The sequence below is a fragment of the Monodelphis domestica genome, chromosome 2 (genome assembly GCF_027887165.1).
Source record: "Monodelphis domestica isolate mMonDom1 chromosome 2, mMonDom1.pri, whole genome shotgun sequence".
NCBI classification, from domain to species: Eukaryota; Metazoa; Chordata; class Mammalia; order Didelphimorphia; family Didelphidae; genus Monodelphis; species Monodelphis domestica.
In genome coordinates, this window is record NC_077228.1 from 107,804,587 (window position 1) to 107,826,703 (window position 22,117).

At 39.3% G+C, this 22,117-nt stretch overlaps 1 protein-coding gene across 3 annotated transcripts in view; it reads right to left on the reverse strand.

Moving 5' to 3' along the window:
• Nucleotides 1–3,717: 3,717 nt before the first annotated feature.
• Nucleotides 3,718–22,117, reverse strand: part of LOC100017089 (renin-like) — a 68,657-nt gene continuing 50,257 nt past the window's right edge. For all 3 annotated transcript variants that reach the window (XM_007481210.3, XM_056815773.1, XM_001370718.5), the window contains 4 exons: nucleotides 16,250–16,369; nucleotides 14,529–14,670; nucleotides 12,889–12,987; nucleotides 3,718–4,024 (listed from right to left, as the gene is read on the reverse strand). In XM_007481210.3, coding sequence (XP_007481272.2) covers nucleotides 3,875–4,024; nucleotides 12,889–12,987; nucleotides 14,529–14,670; nucleotides 16,250–16,369 — 511 coding nt within the window. In that variant the 3' untranslated portion in view covers nucleotides 3,718–3,874. The remainder of the gene's footprint in view (nucleotides 4,025–12,888; nucleotides 12,988–14,528; nucleotides 14,671–16,249; nucleotides 16,370–22,117) is intronic.

Sequence of the window (22,117 nt, forward strand, 5' to 3'; positions counted from 1 at the left end):
CAGAGACCAGGTTGCCCTCCTCTCTGTCCCTCTTTTATAGCTGCCTCCCTTCCAGCTGTGGTTAGACCCCAGAGTCTCTGTAGGTATGGTAGCAAGGCATTCCCACAGGGCTAGAGCCCTCACCCCAAGATCCCAGCAAGGGATCCAGAGGCTCAGCACAGTAAGTGGGGAAGAGTCCTGAGACCTTCCTTCTTTCTCTTCCTTAAACCCCAGAGTAAAACCTTCTCTTTCTACCTTTTAAGTTGAGTCAAGTAAGAGAGTACTCCAGCTTGGTCCTGTTGTTGGATTTGTTTTCTGTTCCCCCAAATATCTTTGTTTTTGATTGGCGTGGAAGGTTTTCACAAAGGACTGGACTTTTGCTGCTTGTAAGCCACTATCTTAATTCTTCTGTAATCAGAATTTCTCCCAGTATCTTTCCTCCTTTCCCTCTCAGGGGGACATCCTATATAACAAATAATATTTAGTGACTTTCAAATAAACTTCAAACTCCTTTATTGGGCATTCAAACTGTGCCCACCAAGTCTTCCAAACATGTCCCTTGAACTACCATTCTTCCACCTCCACCCCTTTGTTCAAGTTTCTTTATTCCTGAAAAGCCCCTTCATTTCTTCCCCCCACCTCTGGTAGAGCTCTAACTAGAAAGTCTGGAACTTCACAGAGCAGTCGGTTTTGAATTTGAATTATATTATGTCATGTTGTTCATTGTAGTTATCTGTGTTTTAATCTGATTCCCCTATTGGGTTGTAATCTTCATGAGTATAGAAACATATATTATGATTTTCTTTTTTTAAAACCCCTTACCTTCTGTCTTAGAATAAATATTAAATATCAGTTTCAAGATAAAGTGGTAAGGACTAGGCAATTGGGGTTAAGTGATTTGCTCAGTGCCACATAGCTAGGAAGACTCTGAGGTAAAATTTGAACCCAGATCTTCCTCGCTCTATGCCTAGCTCCCTATCCACTGTACAACCTGTATACCTCAGGAACATGTTTTCTAAACTTTTTATTATTACCTCCCCCCACCCACCCAAGTGCCTAACACATCTCTGATCAAACAGGTACATAATATTTACTGAATGATTATTAAGTAATTTTTATTTGAATTGGAAACCTTTATCTTCTTACTTAGAACATACTAACTATCTGTTACAAGGCCTAAGAATGGTAAAGGCTAGGCAGACCTAATGAGGACAGTAGTCTCAGCTCTCTCTGTGTGTATGTGTGTGTGTGTGTGTGTGTGTGTGTGTGTGTGTGTGTGTGTGTGTAGGAAAGAGAGAGAGAGAGACAGAGAGAGACAGAGAGAGAGAGACACAGAGAGAGTGACAGAGAGAGAGAGACAGAGAGAGAGAGAGACAGAGAGACAGAGAGAAACAAATTGGGGGCAGGCATAGAGAAGAGATTGTCATCAGGATAGATTTGCTCTTATATCTCCTAGAGATGACTGCTCCCTATGTTATTGGGCTAATATCTATTAATCTGTGTACTTGTCTAAAGCACCTACGCTTCAAAGTAAGAAGAATAGGCAGCCACTTTTCCTCTACCTAATCCAAATAGCTCTCATGCTCCATGCAAGGTATCACCCCTACATGTTGGCAACTGTCCTATGTTTCAGGTGTCATGAATGCATGTGGGTATGCTGTACATCTTGTGATATTCATGTGTATTTCACATCAGTATAGGCTTGTCTCTGGTTCTATGTGCATGTACAGGTGTACATCCACACATCAATAGGTGTGTATATTCATACATCTATAAGTGTCTGGGATTGATCAACTCAGTTGGTGAGAGCTCTGTTTTAAAGAACCTCAAGGTTTTAATATTTATTGGGAAAATATGGGAAATTAGAAAAGCAGGGGATATGAAGAACAGGGGATAAGGAAGGTTTGTAGCAGGGTATGGAGGAGTTGAGGGGAGAGAGGGAATATTGCTCAGTGAGGCAAAGGAGAGAGATGGCCCCTGCCGAGAGGAAGCAGCTGGGGTCCGATAAGGACTGTTTGTTGTTGAATGACTGAACTGATGTTCAGCTCCCTCTTTGCTCAAGAAAAATAGTCCACTTATCTGACTGCACATTCAAATAAGTAAAGTTTAATAACTAGTTTGGATTTTAGAGTTATCAGAGAAAAATGGAAGGAGGACCCTAAATAAGGTTGGAGTCTTTCTCAGCTTTATGAGCTGAGGCCAGGCCTCACAGGCCAGTGGAGAGTTTCTCCCACTCCTGTCCTCTGGGCTAGTCTTGTCAATTTCAAAATCTTAGCAGTAGATAGAAAGCAACAAGAACATCTGACCTTCAGAGCTGGTTGGGCCTGAATCTTTGGGCTGAATCAAAAAGAGGCATTCCACTCCAGACTGGGCTGAACAAGATCCTCCCTCCTCCAACACCAGAAAGGAAGTAAAGCCCAGCAAGAAGGAAGTGCTAGTCATAAGACCCACTGCCACTCCCAGCTGCCCCTTCCCCCACCAACTGTCAGTCTTGACAATTTCTTCTCTCTTGATATTCCCACTGTTGCTTGTTCCAAAACAGTGGCAGAAAGTTCAGAACTTATTTCTAGTTTCCTTTCCACAAGGTCATGGATAATCCCTGGGTGAGCCACTGAGCTTTTTACTGCTGGGCAGCCTAATCACTGGTTTTACCCTTTGCTTAGACCAGCTGTTTTGCAAATGTTTGGCCTTGATTGCAAGGGGAGTTAAGTTAGAGCAATGCAACAAACTGTGTTTTCCAAAGCCCAAGTCTAGATAAGGATGATGAGCTCTGTCGCCACTAGGGGGCCCATTTGTTGGCCTTGACAGCTCATAAAACCAAGAAACTACATCCTCATTGCTGGAAAAATCAACTCAAATGGCACATTGTTCATAGGGGGAGGTGACAGTGCTGCAATTAAGCTATTGTGGGTGAGGAATGTGGAAACATGGATTACATGACAGCACTGGTATGACCTCTATGAGGCTCTTTACTGACTTGGGGAGGGAGAGAATCTGAATCACAAAATGTTAGATAACAATCTTCAACAAATGTTTCTACATTTAATTGAAAAAAATATCAAGTTAAAAATAGAATCTATTGTAGGAAAGTTTGGTGGCCAGGACTGGAGATGGGAAACCCTGAGTTCAAATTTGGTCTCAGACACATCCTAGATGTGTTGTTACCTTGGACAAATCACTTATCCCCAAATGTCCAGTCTTTGCCACTCTTCTGTCTTAGGATTGATTTTCAGACAGAAGGTAAGGGAGAGAGGAGGAGGAGGAGGAAGAAGAGGAGGAGGAGGAAGAGAGGAAGAAGGAGGGGGAGGAGGAGAGGAAGAAGGAGGGGGAGGAGGAGGGAGAGGGGAAGGGGGAGAGATATTTTTTCAATTAAATGTAGAAACATTTGTTGAAGATTGTTATCTAACATTTTGTGATTGAGATTCTCTCCCTCCCCAAGTCAGTAAAGAGCCTCATAGAGGCCATACCAGAGGCCATAGAGGAGAAGGAGGGGAGGAGGAGGAGGAGGAAGAGGGGGAAGAAAAGGAGGGGAGGGAGAGAAGAAGGAGGGCGAAGGGGAGGCTCTTGCAATTATATAACAAAGGGTGATTCATGTGTCCATTTGGATGTCAGAGTTTAGGAGCCTGTATTTTTCTAAGAGTATATAGCAGGGTCACTATCCTTTACATTCTGAAGAGACATTGTGCTTCACCCCCAGTTCCTGCTATACCCCATTCTCATCTAAAAGACAAATCCAGATTTGAGCAATGAAACTTTATTCTATTCTCCATTAAAGCAGAACATTAACAGTGGCCTGCAGGATTTGAGAGCTTGATGGAGGGACTTGCCCCTGTCCCAAGGAGTGAAGCACAACATGGAAAAAGTAGGATCCAACAGGGATGTGAGCAGAGACAGGTCAGGCTGCCAAGGCTAAACCAATACGATTGTTGTGCCGGTCAAATTCAATGTAGAACTTTTGGATGAATGTTGTTCCCAGGCGCCACAGAGGTCCTATATTCTTTCCATGAAGGGCCACCAGGCACATCTCATTGCTGCTGTCCTCATTCTACAAGGAGAGATTAGTTTGGACTGATGCCCTTTAACAAACCTGCATGATCCTTCCCCCCCTTCCTCTGATCCCAGCTTTTAGCAAATACTCAATTTAGTTCCTGGTTATGATAAAAATCACAGAATCTTGGCACTGGAAGGAAGAGGATGACAAGATCACAGAGGATCAGTTAAAGGAAGTTTAGAAGGCATCTAGTCCAACCTGAAGAACTCCTAATGTGATATGCTTGACAAATGTCATCCTGCCTTATGCCAAAAGCAATCTAGAAGAGAGGAACCCATTACATCCTGAGTCAGCCCATTCCACCATGGGTTAGCTATTAGCATCAAGAAATTGTTCTTTATATCAATCCTGCTACTTATTAGCTTTATTCAACTTTAACCTTCTGCCCATCTTTCCTAGCTTTTCACTCTGGAGTCAAGCAGAAATATACCAATTCTTCTTCCTCCAGTTAGCACTTCAAGTACATAAAGGTAATTATCACTTCCTCCACCACAACTCTACCACCAGCTCTCCCCCAAACTCTTCTCTAGGCCAGACATACCAAGTATCATAAACTAACTTTTTGTACCACCCTGTTTGTCCTCCTGGAGAAAATCTCTAGCTTATCAATGTTCTTCTACAAATGTGGCACCCAGGACTAAATATAGTGTTCCTGATATTCTGATCAGGACAGAATACAGCAGAGCTAGTATGTATCTTCACACTATAGAGTAAAATGGTATCACCTTTTTTTTTCCCCTGGCTCTATCAACCTTTTGGCTGATTCTGAGTGTACAGGACACTGAATCTCTCTGATTTTTCTTTTTGTCAAACTACCTTCTATCCACCTCTCCCCATTTACTTGGGAAGTTAATATTTGCAACCTGTGTAAAAGACTTTGCACTTATCTCTATTATTGCCTGACCCTTGAGGTTATCCAGTTAAGAGGTGCCAAACTCACTGCTGTCGACCACATATAAAACTCCCCAATGCCAACTGAACTAGATTAAAATATAATAGGAGGAAGCTAGATGGCTCAGTGGATAAATAGCCAGGCCTGGAGATGAGAAGCCCTGGGTTCAAATCTGTTCTCAGTCATTTCCTAGTTGTGTGACCCTGGGCTAATCATTTAACCACCATTGCCTAGTTCTTACCAGTCTTCTGTCTTGGGACCAATACATAGTTTTGATTCTAATATGGAAAATAAAATTTTTGGATGGAAGGAAAATTTTTTAAAAAATGAAATGGCAACTATTTATCTCAATGGACAGAGAGTCAGAGATGGGTGATCCTGAGTTCAAACCTGGCCTCAGATCCTTCCTAGACATGTGACCCTAGGCAAATCACTTAACCCGAATTTCCTAGCCCTTGCTGTTAGAACCTGATTTTAAGACAGAAGGTAAAGATTAAAAAAAATGTTAATAGAAAATGTTTAACAAAATAAATAACTATACAATACAATATAGACAATGCTAATTCATCATTTTTTAAATCAATATGAGACCCACAATAATCCTTACTGTTTAGATTGGATACCACTGATTTAGTCCAACTCCTTGTCCATTTCCAGACTCTATAAAACTCTTTTTGTTGGTTCCTTCTTTCTGATAACTGTTTAGCTTCTTTCAGATGTACTGACATTTTCCTTTCCTCACTCTTAATCATTCATCAAACATTAAATGCCTACTATTATATTTTCCCAGACACCCTTGCCTTTATAGTATCTGCCTCCCTCTTCATCACATCATCTTTTCAGACCCTGTAGTGCTCTCCCACATTGGCTTCTCCCTTCCCCATAAATCCCACTATCTTGACATTTCCTTTCAACCTGATAAATTCAGACACTGCTATTCATTTAACTTTTTGGTTAACTCTAATCCTCTCTCTTAGAATAGGTAAGGCAGAAGAGCAGTAAGAGTAGGCAAATAAGGCTAAGAGTTGCATAGTTAGGAAGTATCAGAGGAAACACCTCCACACTCTTAATGAGGGACATCTTTGGACAGATCTGCTTTCCTGAACAGGTCTCCTTCCCTCTACCTTCTCCTTCATCCCAGCTTCACAATTCTTTGGTACTTGGGTTATCCTAGGAGCTGGAAGCAGCTTAGTCTAGTTTTAATTGAGCCATTGACATTTCAGAAGAAGTTCTTGAAGCTGTCCCTGGGTGAAGCTCTCAATAATAATAATAATCAATAAAAATATAATAGATGCCTAATATTATGAAATATAAGTACTAATATATTTCCTAAGTGCTTCAAGGCTCAGATATACTGTGAGGTAGCTAGTGAAAGCTTTGTCAGAGCTGTGCTTTAGGAATATAATTTCAGTAATGGTGAATAACATATTGGAGAAGGATGAGACTAGAAACAAAGACATCAATTAAGAGGCTTTTGCAGAACAGATATTTTAAAATGGAGGGGGAAAATAAATTGGAAACAAAAACCCTACAGCAATGAATGATACATGAAACTTAAAGCTGAAGACTAATAAACCCTTAGCTAATGTGATTAAAAAGAGAGTAGAGAATCAAATCAATTAGGTAGCAAATGAAGAAGGTGAAATCACAGCAAAATCAATGTAAATAAAAAGAAACATCAGAACACAATGTACACAGTTCTATGTTAACAAAACTGAGAACACAAAAGAAATACCTTCAAAAATATAAAATACCCACACCTTCAGAAGACCTTACAGAGGATTACATAACCCCATCTCAGAAAAGGAAATAGATTTGTCTATAAAGGAACTACAAAAGGGAAAAAAAAACCTCCTGGTCCTGATGAATTCACAGGAGAATTCTATAAAACTTTTTTTTAACACTTACCTTCTATCTAAGAATTGATACTAAGTATCAGTTTCAAGGCAAAAGAACAGTAAGGGCTAGGCAATTGGGGATAAGTGACTTGACCAGGTTCACATAGTACCAAGTGTCTAAGGTCAAATTTGAACCCAGATCTTCCCAACTCCAGATATGGTATTCTATCTACTGAGCCACCTAGCTGCTTTGAAATCTATAAATCTTTTTAAAATATTTAATACCCATTCTTTACAAATTATCTCCAATAATTGAGAAAGAGAGCACCCTAAAAATCCTTTTGGGAGATAGAGTCTTAATACCTAAACCAGGGAAAGATAAAACACAAAAAGAAAATCATAGGGCAATATCATTAAAAAACACTGACTCAAAAATAGTAAATAAAATCCATTTCAGTGATTTATCCAAGAAATACTTCGTTATGAGCAAGTGGGTTTATACCAGGGATAGAAGGATAGTTTGATATTAAAGAAAAAATCACATAATTAGTAATAATGATAATGATTGCCAACATTTATATACTGTTTACTCTATGTCAGGTACTATGCTAAGCACTTGACATCTCACAACAACCCTGGGAGGGAGGAGCTATTATTATCCCTATTTTATGGATGAGGAAACTTGGGCAAATAGAAATAAAATGAGTTGCCCAAGACCCCATAGCTATAAAGTATCAGAGGTAGGATTTGAACTCAGAACTTCAAGACTACTAGCCATCACTGTATCCACTGTGCCACCTAGCAACCTAGGTTATTAAAATCCAAGTATCCAAAACTCCCATGATCACCTCAAGAGAAGCAGAAAAAATCCTTTGACAAAATATAACACATTTTTATGCTTAAAATGGTGCAAAGTATGGGCATGGATGGAGACCTTTTTTCATGCAAAAAAGCATTTATCTAAAACCAAAAGTCATCATTTGATGCAATGGGGATACACTAGAATTGGTTTTAATAAATACAAAAGAGAAGCAAGGATTCTCCCTCTCCCACTATTATTTGATATAGTTCCAGAAATGATAGCAATAACAATAAGGGAAAAGAAATTAAAGAGGAGATAACACTATCTCTATTGATATATTGGCCTTCTTGAAAAATCCTAGGGAGAGGCAGGCCTGGAAAGAGGACACTGTGGATTCAAATCTAGCCTCAGATACTTCCTACCTGTGAGACCATGGGCAAGTCACTTAACTCCAGTTATATAGCCCTTATTACTCTCTTGGCTTGGAAGTGATATTTGGTATCATTTTTTAAACCCTTACCTTCTGTCTTAGAATTAATACTATATATTGGTTACAAGGCAGAAGAGTGATAAGTTCTTTGCAATGGAGGTTAAGTGACTTGCCTAGAGTCACACAGAGTGGAAGTATCTGAAGTCAGATTTTAATTTAGGACCTCCCAGTCCTAGGTCTTGCTCTCAATCCACTGAGTCACCCAGCTGTCCCCTTTGGAATTAATTCTAAGACAGCAGAAAAGTTGAAAAAAGAAGAAAATCCTAAGGAATCAGCAAAGATAGGAATGAAGACAATTAATAGATTCAGCAATGTTATAGATCTCAAAATAAGTTCTCAAAAAAACCCCAAAACATTTAGTAATAATAAGAGAAATTCCAAATACCTACAAAATGCAAAAAAAATCTGATAGTCAGCCTCCAAAAGTACCAAAAGGATTTGCATGAATTCAATTACAAATGCTTCTTAAAGAAATAAAGAACTTAAACATCTGGAGGAATATTCAGTGCTCATGGCTAGACCACACCAATATAATAAAAAGTATAAGACTACCAAAATTAATTTGTACTTTTAATGCTATGAAAATCAAATTACCAAGATCATCCTTTTCAGAACTTAATAAAATAATAATATAATCTACTTTAAAAACCCACAACCTGACTTGGAAAAAATTCTTTTTAATAAAAAGCAAACTTGCATAAATGAGGTTTTTTAGACCAACACCTAGCACCACATTCTGTAATACATTCTAAATGGATATGTGAACTTAATATTAGAGATGCACCAAACAAAAATAGTATAAACAATTAGAAGAGAAATATCATATATTTCTCATGGCTATGAGTAGGAGATTTGGTCTCAATCAAAAAAAGAGATACAGAAAATTACAAAAGATAAAATAGATAATTGATTTCTTGAAACTGAAAATGCTTCTGTACAGACATTAATGTCTACACGATAATCAAATCTGGCCTCAGACATTTCCTAGCCATCCTGGGCAAGTGGCTTAACCATAATTGCCTAGCCCTTAATATTTTTCTCCCTTGGAACCAATACTTAGTATTGATTTTAAGACAGAAAGTAAGAGTTTAACGTGTGTGTGTGTGTGTGTGTGTGTGTGTGTGTGTGTGTGTGTGTGTGTGTGATTTAGAGAATTAATTGAATGGGAAAAATTCCTTTGATAAGAATTATATAAACATTTAATACATACATACAAAACTAATAACCATCCCCAAAAGATAAATGGTCAGAGGATATGAATAGTTTTCTAAAGAATTGCTAAGTATTTACAAATATATGAAAAAATACTCCAGATCACTAATAATAAGAGAAATACACATAAAAAAATTATAAGGTTTCACCTCACATCTTGCAATTTAGCAAAAATGACAAAAAAAAGGCAATGGGACTATTAAAAGAGGAAATCAAAATGATGGGAAATTCACAAGTGGAAATCATAACTCTAAATGTGAATGTGATTAAATCACCCATAAAATGGAAGGAGATAGCAGAATGGATTAGAAACCAAAATCCTACCATATGTTGTCCACAAAAAACACACATGAGGCAGGCAGATACACACAGGGTAAAGTTAAGAGGCTGGAGCAAAATTTATTGGGCATCAACTAAGAAAAAGAAGGCAGGATTCGCAATTATGATATCTGACAAAGTCAAAGTAAAAATAGATCTGATTAGAAGAGCTAAGGAAGGTAATTACATCCTGATAAAAGGTAGTATAGACAATGAAGAAATAGCAGTACTTGACCTATATGCATCACATCATATAGCATCCAGATTTTGAAAGGAGAAACTATTGGAGCTTAAGGAGGAAATAGATAGTAAAACTATACTAATGGGAGATATAAACCTTCCCCTTTCAGATATAGGTAAATGAAACCAAACAATAAATAAGAAAGAAGAGATGTGAATGAAATCTTGGAAAAATTAGAGTTAATAGATATATGGATAAAAATAAATAGGGGTAAAAAGGAATACACCTTCTTTTCAGCAACACATGGTATATTCCTGAAGCATGGCCATGTAGTAGGGCATAAAAGCAATGGAAACAAATGCAAAAAAGCAGAAATAAAAAATACAACTTCATCAGATCATAACTTAAGGGTACATGGAAAATCAAGTAAAAGATTAAATGGAAATTAAATAATATGATTCTCCAAAACTGGCTGGTTAAAGTGTGAATCTTAAAACTACTCAGACTCTACTTTAGAAGATTTGATTAAGCTATTCCCCATTTTTAACAATGGAAGTACTTGATCAGGAATATATTGAGAACTTTTAAAATTACTCCACCCTACTCAAACAGTGCCTTAGGGGGAAGATAAAGTTGCAAACTCCTGATTTAACAATGAAAAGTCCCTAACTCATACTTATAGTAAAGCTAGAACCTTAAGCTAGGTCTATTTTTAGAGCTAATAAAAAAGGGTGCTAAGTACTTATAAAGGTTAAATTAGTGCCTAAAAGGTCAAGCATCTTACAAAAGGCAAGCTTAACAAAAGAGGTGTGAAGTACTCAGAGGATTTAATCTAACCAGAGAAGGTGAGAACCAAAGAAGATGAGAACTAAGAGTGGGCAGTCCTGGGGAAAAGTGTCTACTGTGATTGGTAGATGTGAAAATTTAGGGGAGGTGACATAAAAGAACATTTCTTTAAAAGGAAGGGGTAAAAGGTAATGGAGTTGAATTGGAGTTAGGAGTTGAAGTGAGGACATTTTGAATGGAGTTCGCAATTGAATTCAGTGTGGAGTTAGACTCTGAACTCAGTCCAGGAGATTCAGTAGAGGCCTGGAGCTTGCATGGAGACGATCTTGTGGTGAGTGATAAAGACTGACTCGCTCTCCCCTAGGCTCAGGCCTAGGCCATTTTGGCCTAGGCCCTTTTCTACTGCTTGGCGCTCTCTCTCTCCTCTCTCTCTCCTCTATCTCTCCTCTCTCTCTCCTCTCTCTCTCTCTCCTTCTCTTAATTCCTTCATTTTTATTAATTAAAATCTCCATAAATCCCCAGCTGACTTGGGTATTTTTTTTTTGGAATTTCCCATGGTGACCACTTATTTAGATTTTAAGTCAAAACACTAAAAATGATCTTTACCAATTTTGCCAAAACCTTTACAGTTTTGGCATTTACCGTTTTTAACATTCACAAAAGAACAAATCATGGAAACAATTAATGACTTCATTGAAGAGAATGACAAAGAGGAAACAACATATCAAAATCTTTGGGATGCAGTCAAAGTAATACTCAGGGGAAAATGTATATCCATATTTGCCTATACCAACAAAACAGAGAGGGAGGAGATCAATGAATTGATCATACAACTTAAAAATTAGAAAGAGAACAAATTAAAAATCCCCAGATAAAAACTAAATTGGAAATCCTAAAAATCAAAGAAGAAATTAATAAAATTGAAAGTAAAAGAACTATTGAACTAATAAATAAGACTAGAAGCTGGTACTTTGAAAAAACAAATAAAATTGATGAAATGCTGTTTAATCTAATGAAAAAAGGAAAGAAGAAAATAAAATTAACAGTATCAGAAATGAAAAGGGTGACCTCACCTCTAATAAATAGGATATTAAGGTAATTATTAAGAACTATGCCCATATTCTTCAAATCAGAGACTCTATTTTTGGACTTTTTCCCAGAAGAAATCACCAATAAGGAAAAAATCAGCATATACAGGTTTCTTTTTCCCCATTGTGGTTTTGATATATCATATGCCATTCTAAGAAATTAAATTGGAATTTGGGGGAGTTTTGCAGAAGCCGTGGACAACATGGGTCAGCCAAATGATGTCATAGAAAAAAATTAGAAACTGAGAAATGCATAGAATATATGTATTGTATTGTATAATATCAACATATTTTGTCTTTAATACCATAAAAGAGTCAGACCTGGAATCAGGAGGACCTGTGTTCAAATCTTTCCTCAGATACTTCCTAGCTATGTGATACTGGGCAAATCACTTAATCCTACTTTTCTAGGCCTTACCCTTTGGGCTTAGAGTTGTTAAATCAGAAAGTAACTGTTAAAAAAAGTAACAAAATTATCAAGAACAAACATGTCTTAAATGCAGACAAATAAGAGGACACCCCTAATCACTAGGATAATCAAAAACACTTTATAAATTTTAAAGATAACAATATTAATTATAATTGAGCCCACAGAAAATGAGATCAGGGTAAGTATAGAAAGCAAGGTGGCTCAATGGGTAGAGTGCCGAGTATGGAATCAGGAAGACCTGAGTTAAAATTCAGCCTTAGATAAACATTTGCTGTGTGACTCTGGGCAATTCCTTAACTTCTGTTTGCCTAATTCATGAGAGAAGGAAAGTGAGGGAAAGTATAGAAAGATAAGACAGACCAGGACAGAGCTCTTTCCCCCTTTAGCTGTATAACCTTTAGCAAGTACCTTCATGTCTCTGAGCCTGTTTCCTCACCTGTAAAATCAGGATAAAAGTTATATACTACCAACTTTATTGTGTTGTTGGAATACAAATACTTCATATCCCTATCACTTTGGAGCTAGTTAGTGAATGAACCCACTTTTATGGAAGAAACATAGGAGTACTTTTAAGTCGATATTCGACACCCCCAACCCTGATTCTTATTGTTGTAGCTGATTGCTAATGCCCATGGTCCCCTACTTCTGAGAGAGACAGAAGAGACAGACAGACAGACACAGACAAAGAGACAGAGACAGACAGACTGACAGAGAGACCAACAGACAGACAGACAAAGAGATGGAGATAGAATGAGATTGAGAGAGAAAGAGAGGCAGAGAGACAGGCAGAGAAACAGAAAGAGAATTATCCAAAAGCTTACCTCTAAGACATAGTCAGAACCTTGGAGTGTGAAGTCTTTGCCATCAAAGTTGAACGAGATATCTGGGAGCGTGGATGCCAGGTCACATTCTACAAGATACTATGGACAGAAAGGATCCCAAATCCTGTGTGAGTTACAGGCATTCAAGATATCACATATGCGCAGATCAGAAAGGAAGGGCTGAAGTGTCCTCTGGGTCCCCTTTCTCAGTATTAGTCCAGGTTCAGGAGTTTACACAGACAGAATAGAAAGTACCCTCGGAGGTCATTATGTTTCACCTCTAATCTGAACAGGGAGCTCCTCTGCCTCTGTAGGGGCAGCAAGTGGATAGACTATTGGGCCTGGTGTCAGGAATGTTCATCTTCCTGAGAGTGGCCTCAGATACATACTAGCTCTGTGATCCCAGACAAATGACTTCAACCTGTTGGCCTCAGTTTCCACATCTATAAAATGAGCTAGAGAAGGAAATGGCAAAACCATTCCAGTAGCTTTGCTAAGAATACCCTCCATGGGGTCATGAAGATCTAGACAGGATTGATGATGACTAAACAACTGCCTCTATAGCAAAGATGTCACACAGAAAAGTCATAAATTAACATTATCTATGTTGCATTGCATTTTTATCTATTTCATTAAACATTTCTTTTCAACATTTGCCAGTTTTGATCTGTAGCATAGGTGGTTATCACCAAATGATCGCTTGCTTCCTCAGGTAATAGGGGATTAATTTTCCAGTGAGGCAGCCCAAAGTGGAAAGGCACTTTGGGACAGCCCTCATTTTTAGAACATTTTTTCATATACTTAGTTGAAATCTGGCTTGACTACTTCCACTCCTTGCTCTTAGCAATGACTCTCTGGGGCCAAGTAGTACACATTTTTATTTCTCTCCTAATTGATAATTCTTCAAATAAATATATATTATTATTTATATTATATATAGTATATATTTTAATTATAAATTCTCCCTATTCCAATAGCTGGATATTATAGAGGCAGATGTGACTCTATCTCAGGGAGAATTTTATAACAGTTGAACTTTTGGTTGGTGTTCAGTTACATCTAACTCTTCATGACCTAATATAGGGTTTTCTTGGTAAGTACTGGAGTGGTTTTACATTTCCTTCTCCAGTGAATTAGGCAAACAAAGTTAAGTCACTTGTCCAAAGTCACACAGTTAATAAGGGTCTAAGGCTGAATTTGAACTAAAATCTTTCTGATTCCAGCACTCTATGCACTGAGCCAACTCAGTGGTACCAATAGTCAAATTTTGTGGCAATAAATAGAAATGTCTGTCTTGTGTAAGGTGATGAGCTCCCTATCAGTGGAAGTGTTCCAGCAGAAGCTGGATGAATACTTGTAAAGAATGCTGTGCAGGGAGGGAATTTCTGGACAGGGTAGAATGAAGACTTCTGAGGGTCCTACAAACTCTGAAATCTATGCTACTCTCTGAGTAATTATTGCATTTGCAGGGAGTGGTGCAGACTGAAATGGGACAACCGTCTTTAAGATAATGACCTCTGAATCAGCCCCCTTATGGCCCTTCCATTCTCTGGGAAGGGAACTTCAGGATTCTGGTTTTTATGCAGCCCTTCTTGGTAACTCCCCACTCTCTTCTTCTTCACAGAATTTGCCTTCCTCACCTCTTTCCCATGTTTCTCTGCTCCAATTATCTTCATCAGTTCACTTATGGAATCGGTTGGACCTGTGATGAAGGATGATCCTGTTTCCACAACTGCATCACAACCAGCCTCACAGGACACCACATGAGACTCTACAGCAACACTGGATGGGAAGGTCAGAGACAGAAAGAGGGTTCATAGACCAGCAGGGTAAGCCACTTTCTCTGAACCCAGGACCTCCCATCTCTTGGACTTGTTCTCAAATGACTGAGCCACCTAATTGCCTCCCACAATTAACCTATTTTATACTTATATAACACATTCTCTAAAAAGTCCTTTCTATGTATTTGGAGCATTACTTCTGCCCCCACCTCTATCCAAATATCAACTCCCTGAAGTTATGGATTGTATCTGTTCTTTGCTCTATCCCCAAGATTCTAATCTGAGGCTTCAAATCTCTGGGGTTCGGGGGTTTGTCTAGACCTTACAGCTTTTCTGCTTTGGAACCAATACACAACAATAATTGTAGGCGAGAAAGTCAAGGTTTAAAAAAAAAGAAAGAAAGAAAGAAAGAAAGAAAGAAATATAGGTGAGATGAAACTGGGGCTATTTGCTAGAGGACATTGGGCTAGAGCTTCCACGTATCAGAGGAGAGGGAGATGGGCAGAAGGAACCAGGTCTAGTGATTAATGTTCATAAAGCAATTCTTCATAATCAATTCATGAGGGAGGTATAGGATAATACCATTAATCTCGTTTTACAAATGAGGCAACTGGCACTCAGAGAGAATGACTTACCCAACATCATATAGATAGTGATGGTCAGATCCAGGATTGAAACCCAGATCTCCAATTCCAATTCCAGCAGTCTCTTATTTTTATCAAGCTGCCAAGTCCTTGGATTGTTACAGTTAGTACCTCCCCATTCTCACCTCCCTCCAAAAACCTTAGGAAAATTCTCTTTCTCCTCTTCCTTCTCTCTCATGAACACCTGTTTTATTAAGAATCTATGGTAAGGATAACAACAGAGGACTCCTGCTCAAAAATGGCTTCCACAGCCCAAGAAGGAACTGTCTGATTGCAAATCAAAGCTGCCATCTTCAACTTTATTTCCTTCACAAGTTTCTTGTTCTTTTTAATTTTACTTGTGATATTCCTTCAGCTCAGTCATGGGAAGTATAAAATCTATTTTGCATGAAAGCACTGAGTAACATTTATCAGACTATTTACCACCTTGGAGGGAAAGAGAAGAAAGGAGAAAATCTGAATCCTAAAATGTCTTATAACAATTGTTAAAGATTGTTTCCCTGTGTAACTAAAAAGGAAAGAAAAGAAAAGAAAACAGATAACCTGCCCCCTCACCAATAGTCTATGGGAGGGGCAGTGAGGTTGCACAGTGGATAGAGCACCAGGCATGGAGTTAGGAGGATGTGGGTTCAAATTTGGCCTTAGACACTTCCTACCTGTGTGACCCTGAATCACTCACTTAACCCTTTTTGCCTAACCCTTGCCTTTTTGTCTTAGCATTGTTTCTAAGAGAGAAAGTAAGAGTTTAAAAGAATTAGTCAATGGCAGTGGTCTCTAGCAAAGGATATTAGTGGACAGATAGAAGTCATTTCATAGGTATCTGAATGTAGAGGAGTGAGTGACAAAAGCTCTTGGGGTTGGCCAACATTAAATGTGTCTGGATTTCAGGGTGAGTTAGGAAGTGGAATGGAATTAGAATCAATGGCAATTCCTTACCCTTGCATTGGGATCTGCCAGAAGTCTGGATGGCTGGTCTTGATGTAGTGGAAAGTCCCTTGGTAATAGTTGGGGTCACTGCCTCCCAGTATCAGCTCTCCAGCTTTCTGACCTGAAGTCCTGGAGGGCAGATGGCAATCTTTTCACCCTGAGGTCTGAGGACTCAGGGTTAAGGGGAAATTGGGAGAGGGGTTTAGAGAATAAGGACAGTCAAGTCAACAAATATTTATTAAGCATCTACTATGCGTCAGGGACTATGCTAAGCTTTGGATTGGGCCAAGGGAGATAGGAGGCATGTGACTGTGGGAGAGCAAAGCCAGGGGATGTGCATTTTCCTCCTTTCCTGGGTCTCATACTGGGACCTCATGGGCCCTTCATGCCTTGAATCTACATCCTGTTACATCCCTGAATAAAGAGCTCCTCTCCAAGGCCCCCAACAAGTGAACACTGAGCCTCCCCTGAAAGACTCCATGATGGGAGAATTCAATTCCTCCCAAATCAGTCCTTGCCATTTTTGGACAACTCTCATTTTTCCAAGCTGGAAAAAAAGGAGGAAGGATGGGGAAATGAGGTGCAAATTGGCACCCATTCTCTTGCTGTTGGTACTTTGAGTCAGGCCCAGGCCCCAAAGAGTGAGACTTGGCACTTGGAAAACAATTCTGGGAAAAATGAGTGGAAGGTAAGGGTAGGAATGCACGGGATTGTGACCAAAAGGGTTGGGGTGTTTGTGTGCCGAGGATATCAGCAGTCAGCTTCTAATGAGCCTGGGTCTCTTTGGGACCTGTCTGGGCTGGTAAAGTGTGTGACTTTAGGTCATGCTCTAAGGATGTGCATGGACAGGGAAGCTGGAGCCATATTGGGATGGGATTGTTTCCTCACTTGGATTTCCTGTAAAGAGACAGGGAAAAATTGATGGAATTATTTGGCCACTCCTATCTCCCATCCCTTTCACACTTAACATTTCATTTGATCCCCAGGATACCCCTAGTAGTGTTTTAACCAGACTTAGAGGTGGGATGTCTTAGATTCAAATTTGACATCAATATACTTCCTAGCTGTGTGACCCTGGACAAGTCCCTTCACCCCCATTACTTAGCCCTTACTACTCTTCTGCCTTAGAATCAATATACAGTACTGATTTCAATGTGGAAGGTAAGGACTAAAAACTAAACACAAGAAAATAATGTGGTACCTCACAGACTTCAGCACACATCTCATTAGCTAGTGCTCCCAAGTTTTGAGCTACAGACATTTAGAAATTAAATGAGCCAGGTTTCAAGTAAGTGTGTACACGTATGTGTTATATACCTGTTACTGGACATATAAGCCACCGTAGGCTCCCTCCTCTACTCTGCATCTCAAACTCTCAGTATTCAGCCTCTGTCCTGCTTTGTCTAATACATGATCTATTATAGTAGAAGGGGATATTCCCACCCAAAGTGGAGGTCACAATCCCCAACTCATCCATGTCCCATTCAACTGTGCTCCATGGACACTTGTGGGGAGTTCTTAGGGGATCCTTCCTTGTCCTTCCTCTCAATCCACAGGACTTACATGGAAACCGATGGAATTTTCATTCATTACTGAGTAATTCCCTACTTCACTCAGATGGTTATTTGGGACACTCTTTGGCAGGGTTGTATGAAGCATCAGATATTCTAGGATTATTTTGACACTTAGGAGGCTCTGTGATCTCATCAATGTGGGGGCTCTCTCCAACTGCACAGAATGAATCCCAAATGGTTACCAAATCCCAACATTCTCACTTTTGTTCCTGCCCTCTCATGAACTAACAGATTTCTCCCTGCAGTAATGGGGGTCTTCTGTTACATCTTGGGACCTTGAATAAATACCAAACAAATCAATTGGCTGCCTGTCAATATAAGATATGCACTTGATCACAGAATTTAACACCTTCTAGTTACACTGTATTCATCTCTCCCTATATTGTGAGTTCTTTTTTCTTGTAGGGGTAAAGAGAGGGATAAAGAGCCATGATTTAATTGATCTAGGGAGCTATGGGTGAAGGGAGAGAGATCCATGTATCAGTGCAGATTGACAACCCACCTGTTGCCTACATCTTGAGCATTGCCTCCTAACTCTCTTGGTCATGAAAGTGACTTGTTTAGTCAAGGAAAAGGTGGGAAAAATGAGACTTAACACCTAGTCTTTCTGACGTAGAAGCCAGCACCCTTATTCATTCTACTATGTTACCTCTGACATGTCTGTCGAGAGAGATGACAAAGCATCACAAAATTTCTCCTGCCTAGAATGACTTTTTCATTCATACCTCTCCCATATATGCAGGGAAGCACTGGTCTTGGGGCTGGAAGTCCTAGATTTTAATTCTCACTTTGGGTAAAAAAAAATCAACAAGGTACATTGGAAAGAAGACTGGATTTTTTCCTTTTTTTCTTTAACCCTTCCTTTCTCACTTATAATCAATACCGTGTATTGGTCCCAATACAGAAGAGTATTAAGGCCTAGGAAATGCGGGTTAAGTGAATTGGCCAGGTTCACCCAACTAGGAAGTGTCTGAGGCCAAAAAGACTGGATTTTCAGTCAGAAGACCTCAGTTCAAATCTCAGATCTTCTACTCAATTGTGTGACCTAGGGAAACCTCCACTTGGAGTTAGAGCAGAACTGGGTTTGATTCATGCCCAAGAGACTAAATAGCAACATAGAGTAGTGGTGGAAGAATTCTTAATTTGGAACCAGAGGCTCTCATTTTGAGTCTTGGCTCTGTATCTTACTTAACCTGGGTGATCTCATGTAAGTTATTTAATAAACACATTCATTTTTTTATTTGTCATCACAAATGTTCAGTCTTAAACTACATATCCTAACTTTTGGCCTCAGTTTCCTCATCTGTAAAATGAAGGAATTGGATTCAATAACCACTCAGTTTCCTTCTATGTCTAAATGTATTATTCTATTAGTCTATCATCTCAAGATAGCTGTATGAGCAGGGACAGGTCACAGTTACCCTCTCTGAATCTCAATATTCTCATCTGTAAAATGGGGTGAGGATAAAAATCCCATAACATATTATCTTGTCAGCCTGATTTGTCAGGTTAAAGTTGTTTCCATAACACTTTATAGTTCAAAATCACTTTCCACACAACAATAACAAGGTACTCTCCTACTCTGGGCCTCATGTGTAAAATAAAGGAATTAGACTAGATCAAGGTATTCTTAACCATTTTTTGGTGACCTGGATACCATCTGTCAGTCTGGTATAGCCCCAGGTCTCCTCCCTAGAATAATGATTTTGAATAATTGAAGGAAATACTAAATTAACATTTTTTTTCTCATCCAAATTCATGAATCTCATGAAATCTATCCACAGAACCCTTGAGCATTTGTGGACTCCAAGATAAGAACCCCTGAACTAGATCATCTAAATTCTTTCCAGTTCTAGATTTTATAATCCTGGTTGGCTTCATCTATATGAACTTCATTTTATCAAGAAATTATAGGAGGTGGAGTCAAGATGGCAGCTGAGGAGCAACAATCGTTCAGACCTCTGAAAACCCCTCCTTACCACTCACAAACTAAATGCTCCTAGGGGACTGAAAATCAAAGCTAACAACAAGACAGAGCCAGGGATCCCTCCTGCTGGACTCAATTCAAAAGGTACGCCTCCCAAAAGCTGGAATCTGAGAATACTAGGGTTTAGGGGGAAGGTAGAGGGAAGGTCCCAGGACCCCTCTCTCCCCACCTAGAGTGCTAAGCCTCCAGAGGCAGCAGAATCCTCTGGGCAGGCAAAGGCACTGGCCTTGGGGGGTGTACCTTGCAGGCAGAGCTGTGCCAGGCTCAAAGCATTGAACACAGGCAGCGGGAAAGCAGCTGGAGAGGGAGCGAAGAGCTGGCAGCCTGGACAGGATGGTTGAGACCCTCCAGATTGCTCCAGCATTCCAGGAGGTTTTGACCTCAGAGCACACCCAGCCCAACCCAGCTGAACTTAATCCCATCAAATGTCTTCAGAGCTCAGGGAAGCCAGGAACCCTCTTCTCTCCCACCCAGAGTGCTAAGCCTCCAGCAGCAGTGGGAACCTCTGGACGGGCAAAGGAACTGGTCTAGAGGGTGTACCTTGCAGGCATGGCTGTGCTAGGCTCAGAGCATCGAATACAGGCAGCAGGGAAGGAGCTGGAGAGGGAGCACAGAGTTGGCAGCCTGGTCATAATGGTTGACACCCTCCATATTGCTCCAGACTTCCAGGAGGTTTTGGCCTCAAGGCATATCCAGCCAAACCCAGGTGAAATTAATCCCATAAAAACTCTTCAGAGGTCAGGGAAGCCCAAATTCCAACACCCCTCCCTCACTGACTGCTGGACTTTAATCCATTCAAAAGCCTCCAGAGGATAGGGAAACTCAAAATCTAACACTCCTCCCTCAGAGACTACACTGAGAGATCTGACAAAGCTCCAAGAGGGAAGACAGACAAAAGGCCCCAAAACCAAAAAATATGAGAGGAGCAAGAGCACAGATAAATACGGGGAGCAAAGAAGGGGTAAATATGAGCAAACAACAGAAAAAGAAGAAAGAAACTAAAATTGACAGCTTCTGCACAGGCAACGAACCAAGAAAAACAATACACAGGAGGAGGCAAGTAATAAAACAGAAATCTCAGCAAATTGGATAAGGTTTTGGAAGAACTAAAAATGCAATTCAAAACACAATTAAGAGAGGCTGAAGACAACTGGGAAAAGAATTTAAAAACTAAAATAAGTCATCTGGAAACAGAAAATGCTATCTTGAAAGCCAAAATCAACCAGCTTGAAAATGAGGCAAAGGAAATGAAAGATGAGGCAAAGAAGATGAAAAATAAGGCAAAGGAGATGAGAGATGAGGTAAAGAGAATGAAAGATGACTTCCAAAGAAAATCATACCAGAAGGAGAAGGATGACCAAAAAGCCAGGGATGAAATCCTGTCTTTAAGAACCAGAATACAACAACTAGAATTAAGTGACCTCACAAGACAGAAGGACACTATAAAACAAAAGCAAAAGAATGAAAAAAATTGAGAAAAATATGAAACATCTCATTCACAAAACAGTATTTAGAAAATTGTTCAAGGAGAGATAATTTAAGAATCACTGGTCTACCAGAAGACCATGACAAAAAAAAAAAAGCCTGGATATAATACTACAGGAAATTATTCACGAAAACTTCCATGATATTCTAGAACAAGAGGGAAAGGTGGAGATTGAAAGAATTCACAGATCACCTCCTGTACTTAATCCCCAACTAACAACACCCGGGAATGTTATAGCCAAATTAAAGAACTATCAGACCAAAGAAAAAATATCACAAGCAGCCAAGAAGAAGTCATTCAGATACCATGGAACCATAGTAAGGATAACACAGGAGATCGGCTGCATCTACACTGAAGGACAGAAAGGCATGGAATATGATATTCTGGAAATCAAGGGAACTAGGTCTACAACCAAGAATCAACTACCCAGCAAAACTGACTATATTCTTACAAGGGAAAGTATGGTCATTCAACAAAATATAAGAATTCCAAGAATTTGTAAAGAAAAGACCAGACCTGAACAGAAAATTTGATGCCCAAGCACAGAACTCAAGAGAATCATCAAAAGGTAATTTAAAAAGAGGGGGAAAAAAGAAAAACAAAACAAAAAAACACACTTTTTTAAAAGAGACTCAAAAAAGTTAAAATGATATGTATCCCTATAAGAAAAGAGGTTATTAGCAACCCTTAAAAATTGTTATTTTCCACTGGGCAGCTAGAAGAATTAAATTTAGAGGGAACAGTGACAAAATGTATAGGATGAAATGACAAGACATAAAGAGGTATATATGTATGCATAAATGCATATACGTGTGTATAGATATATATGT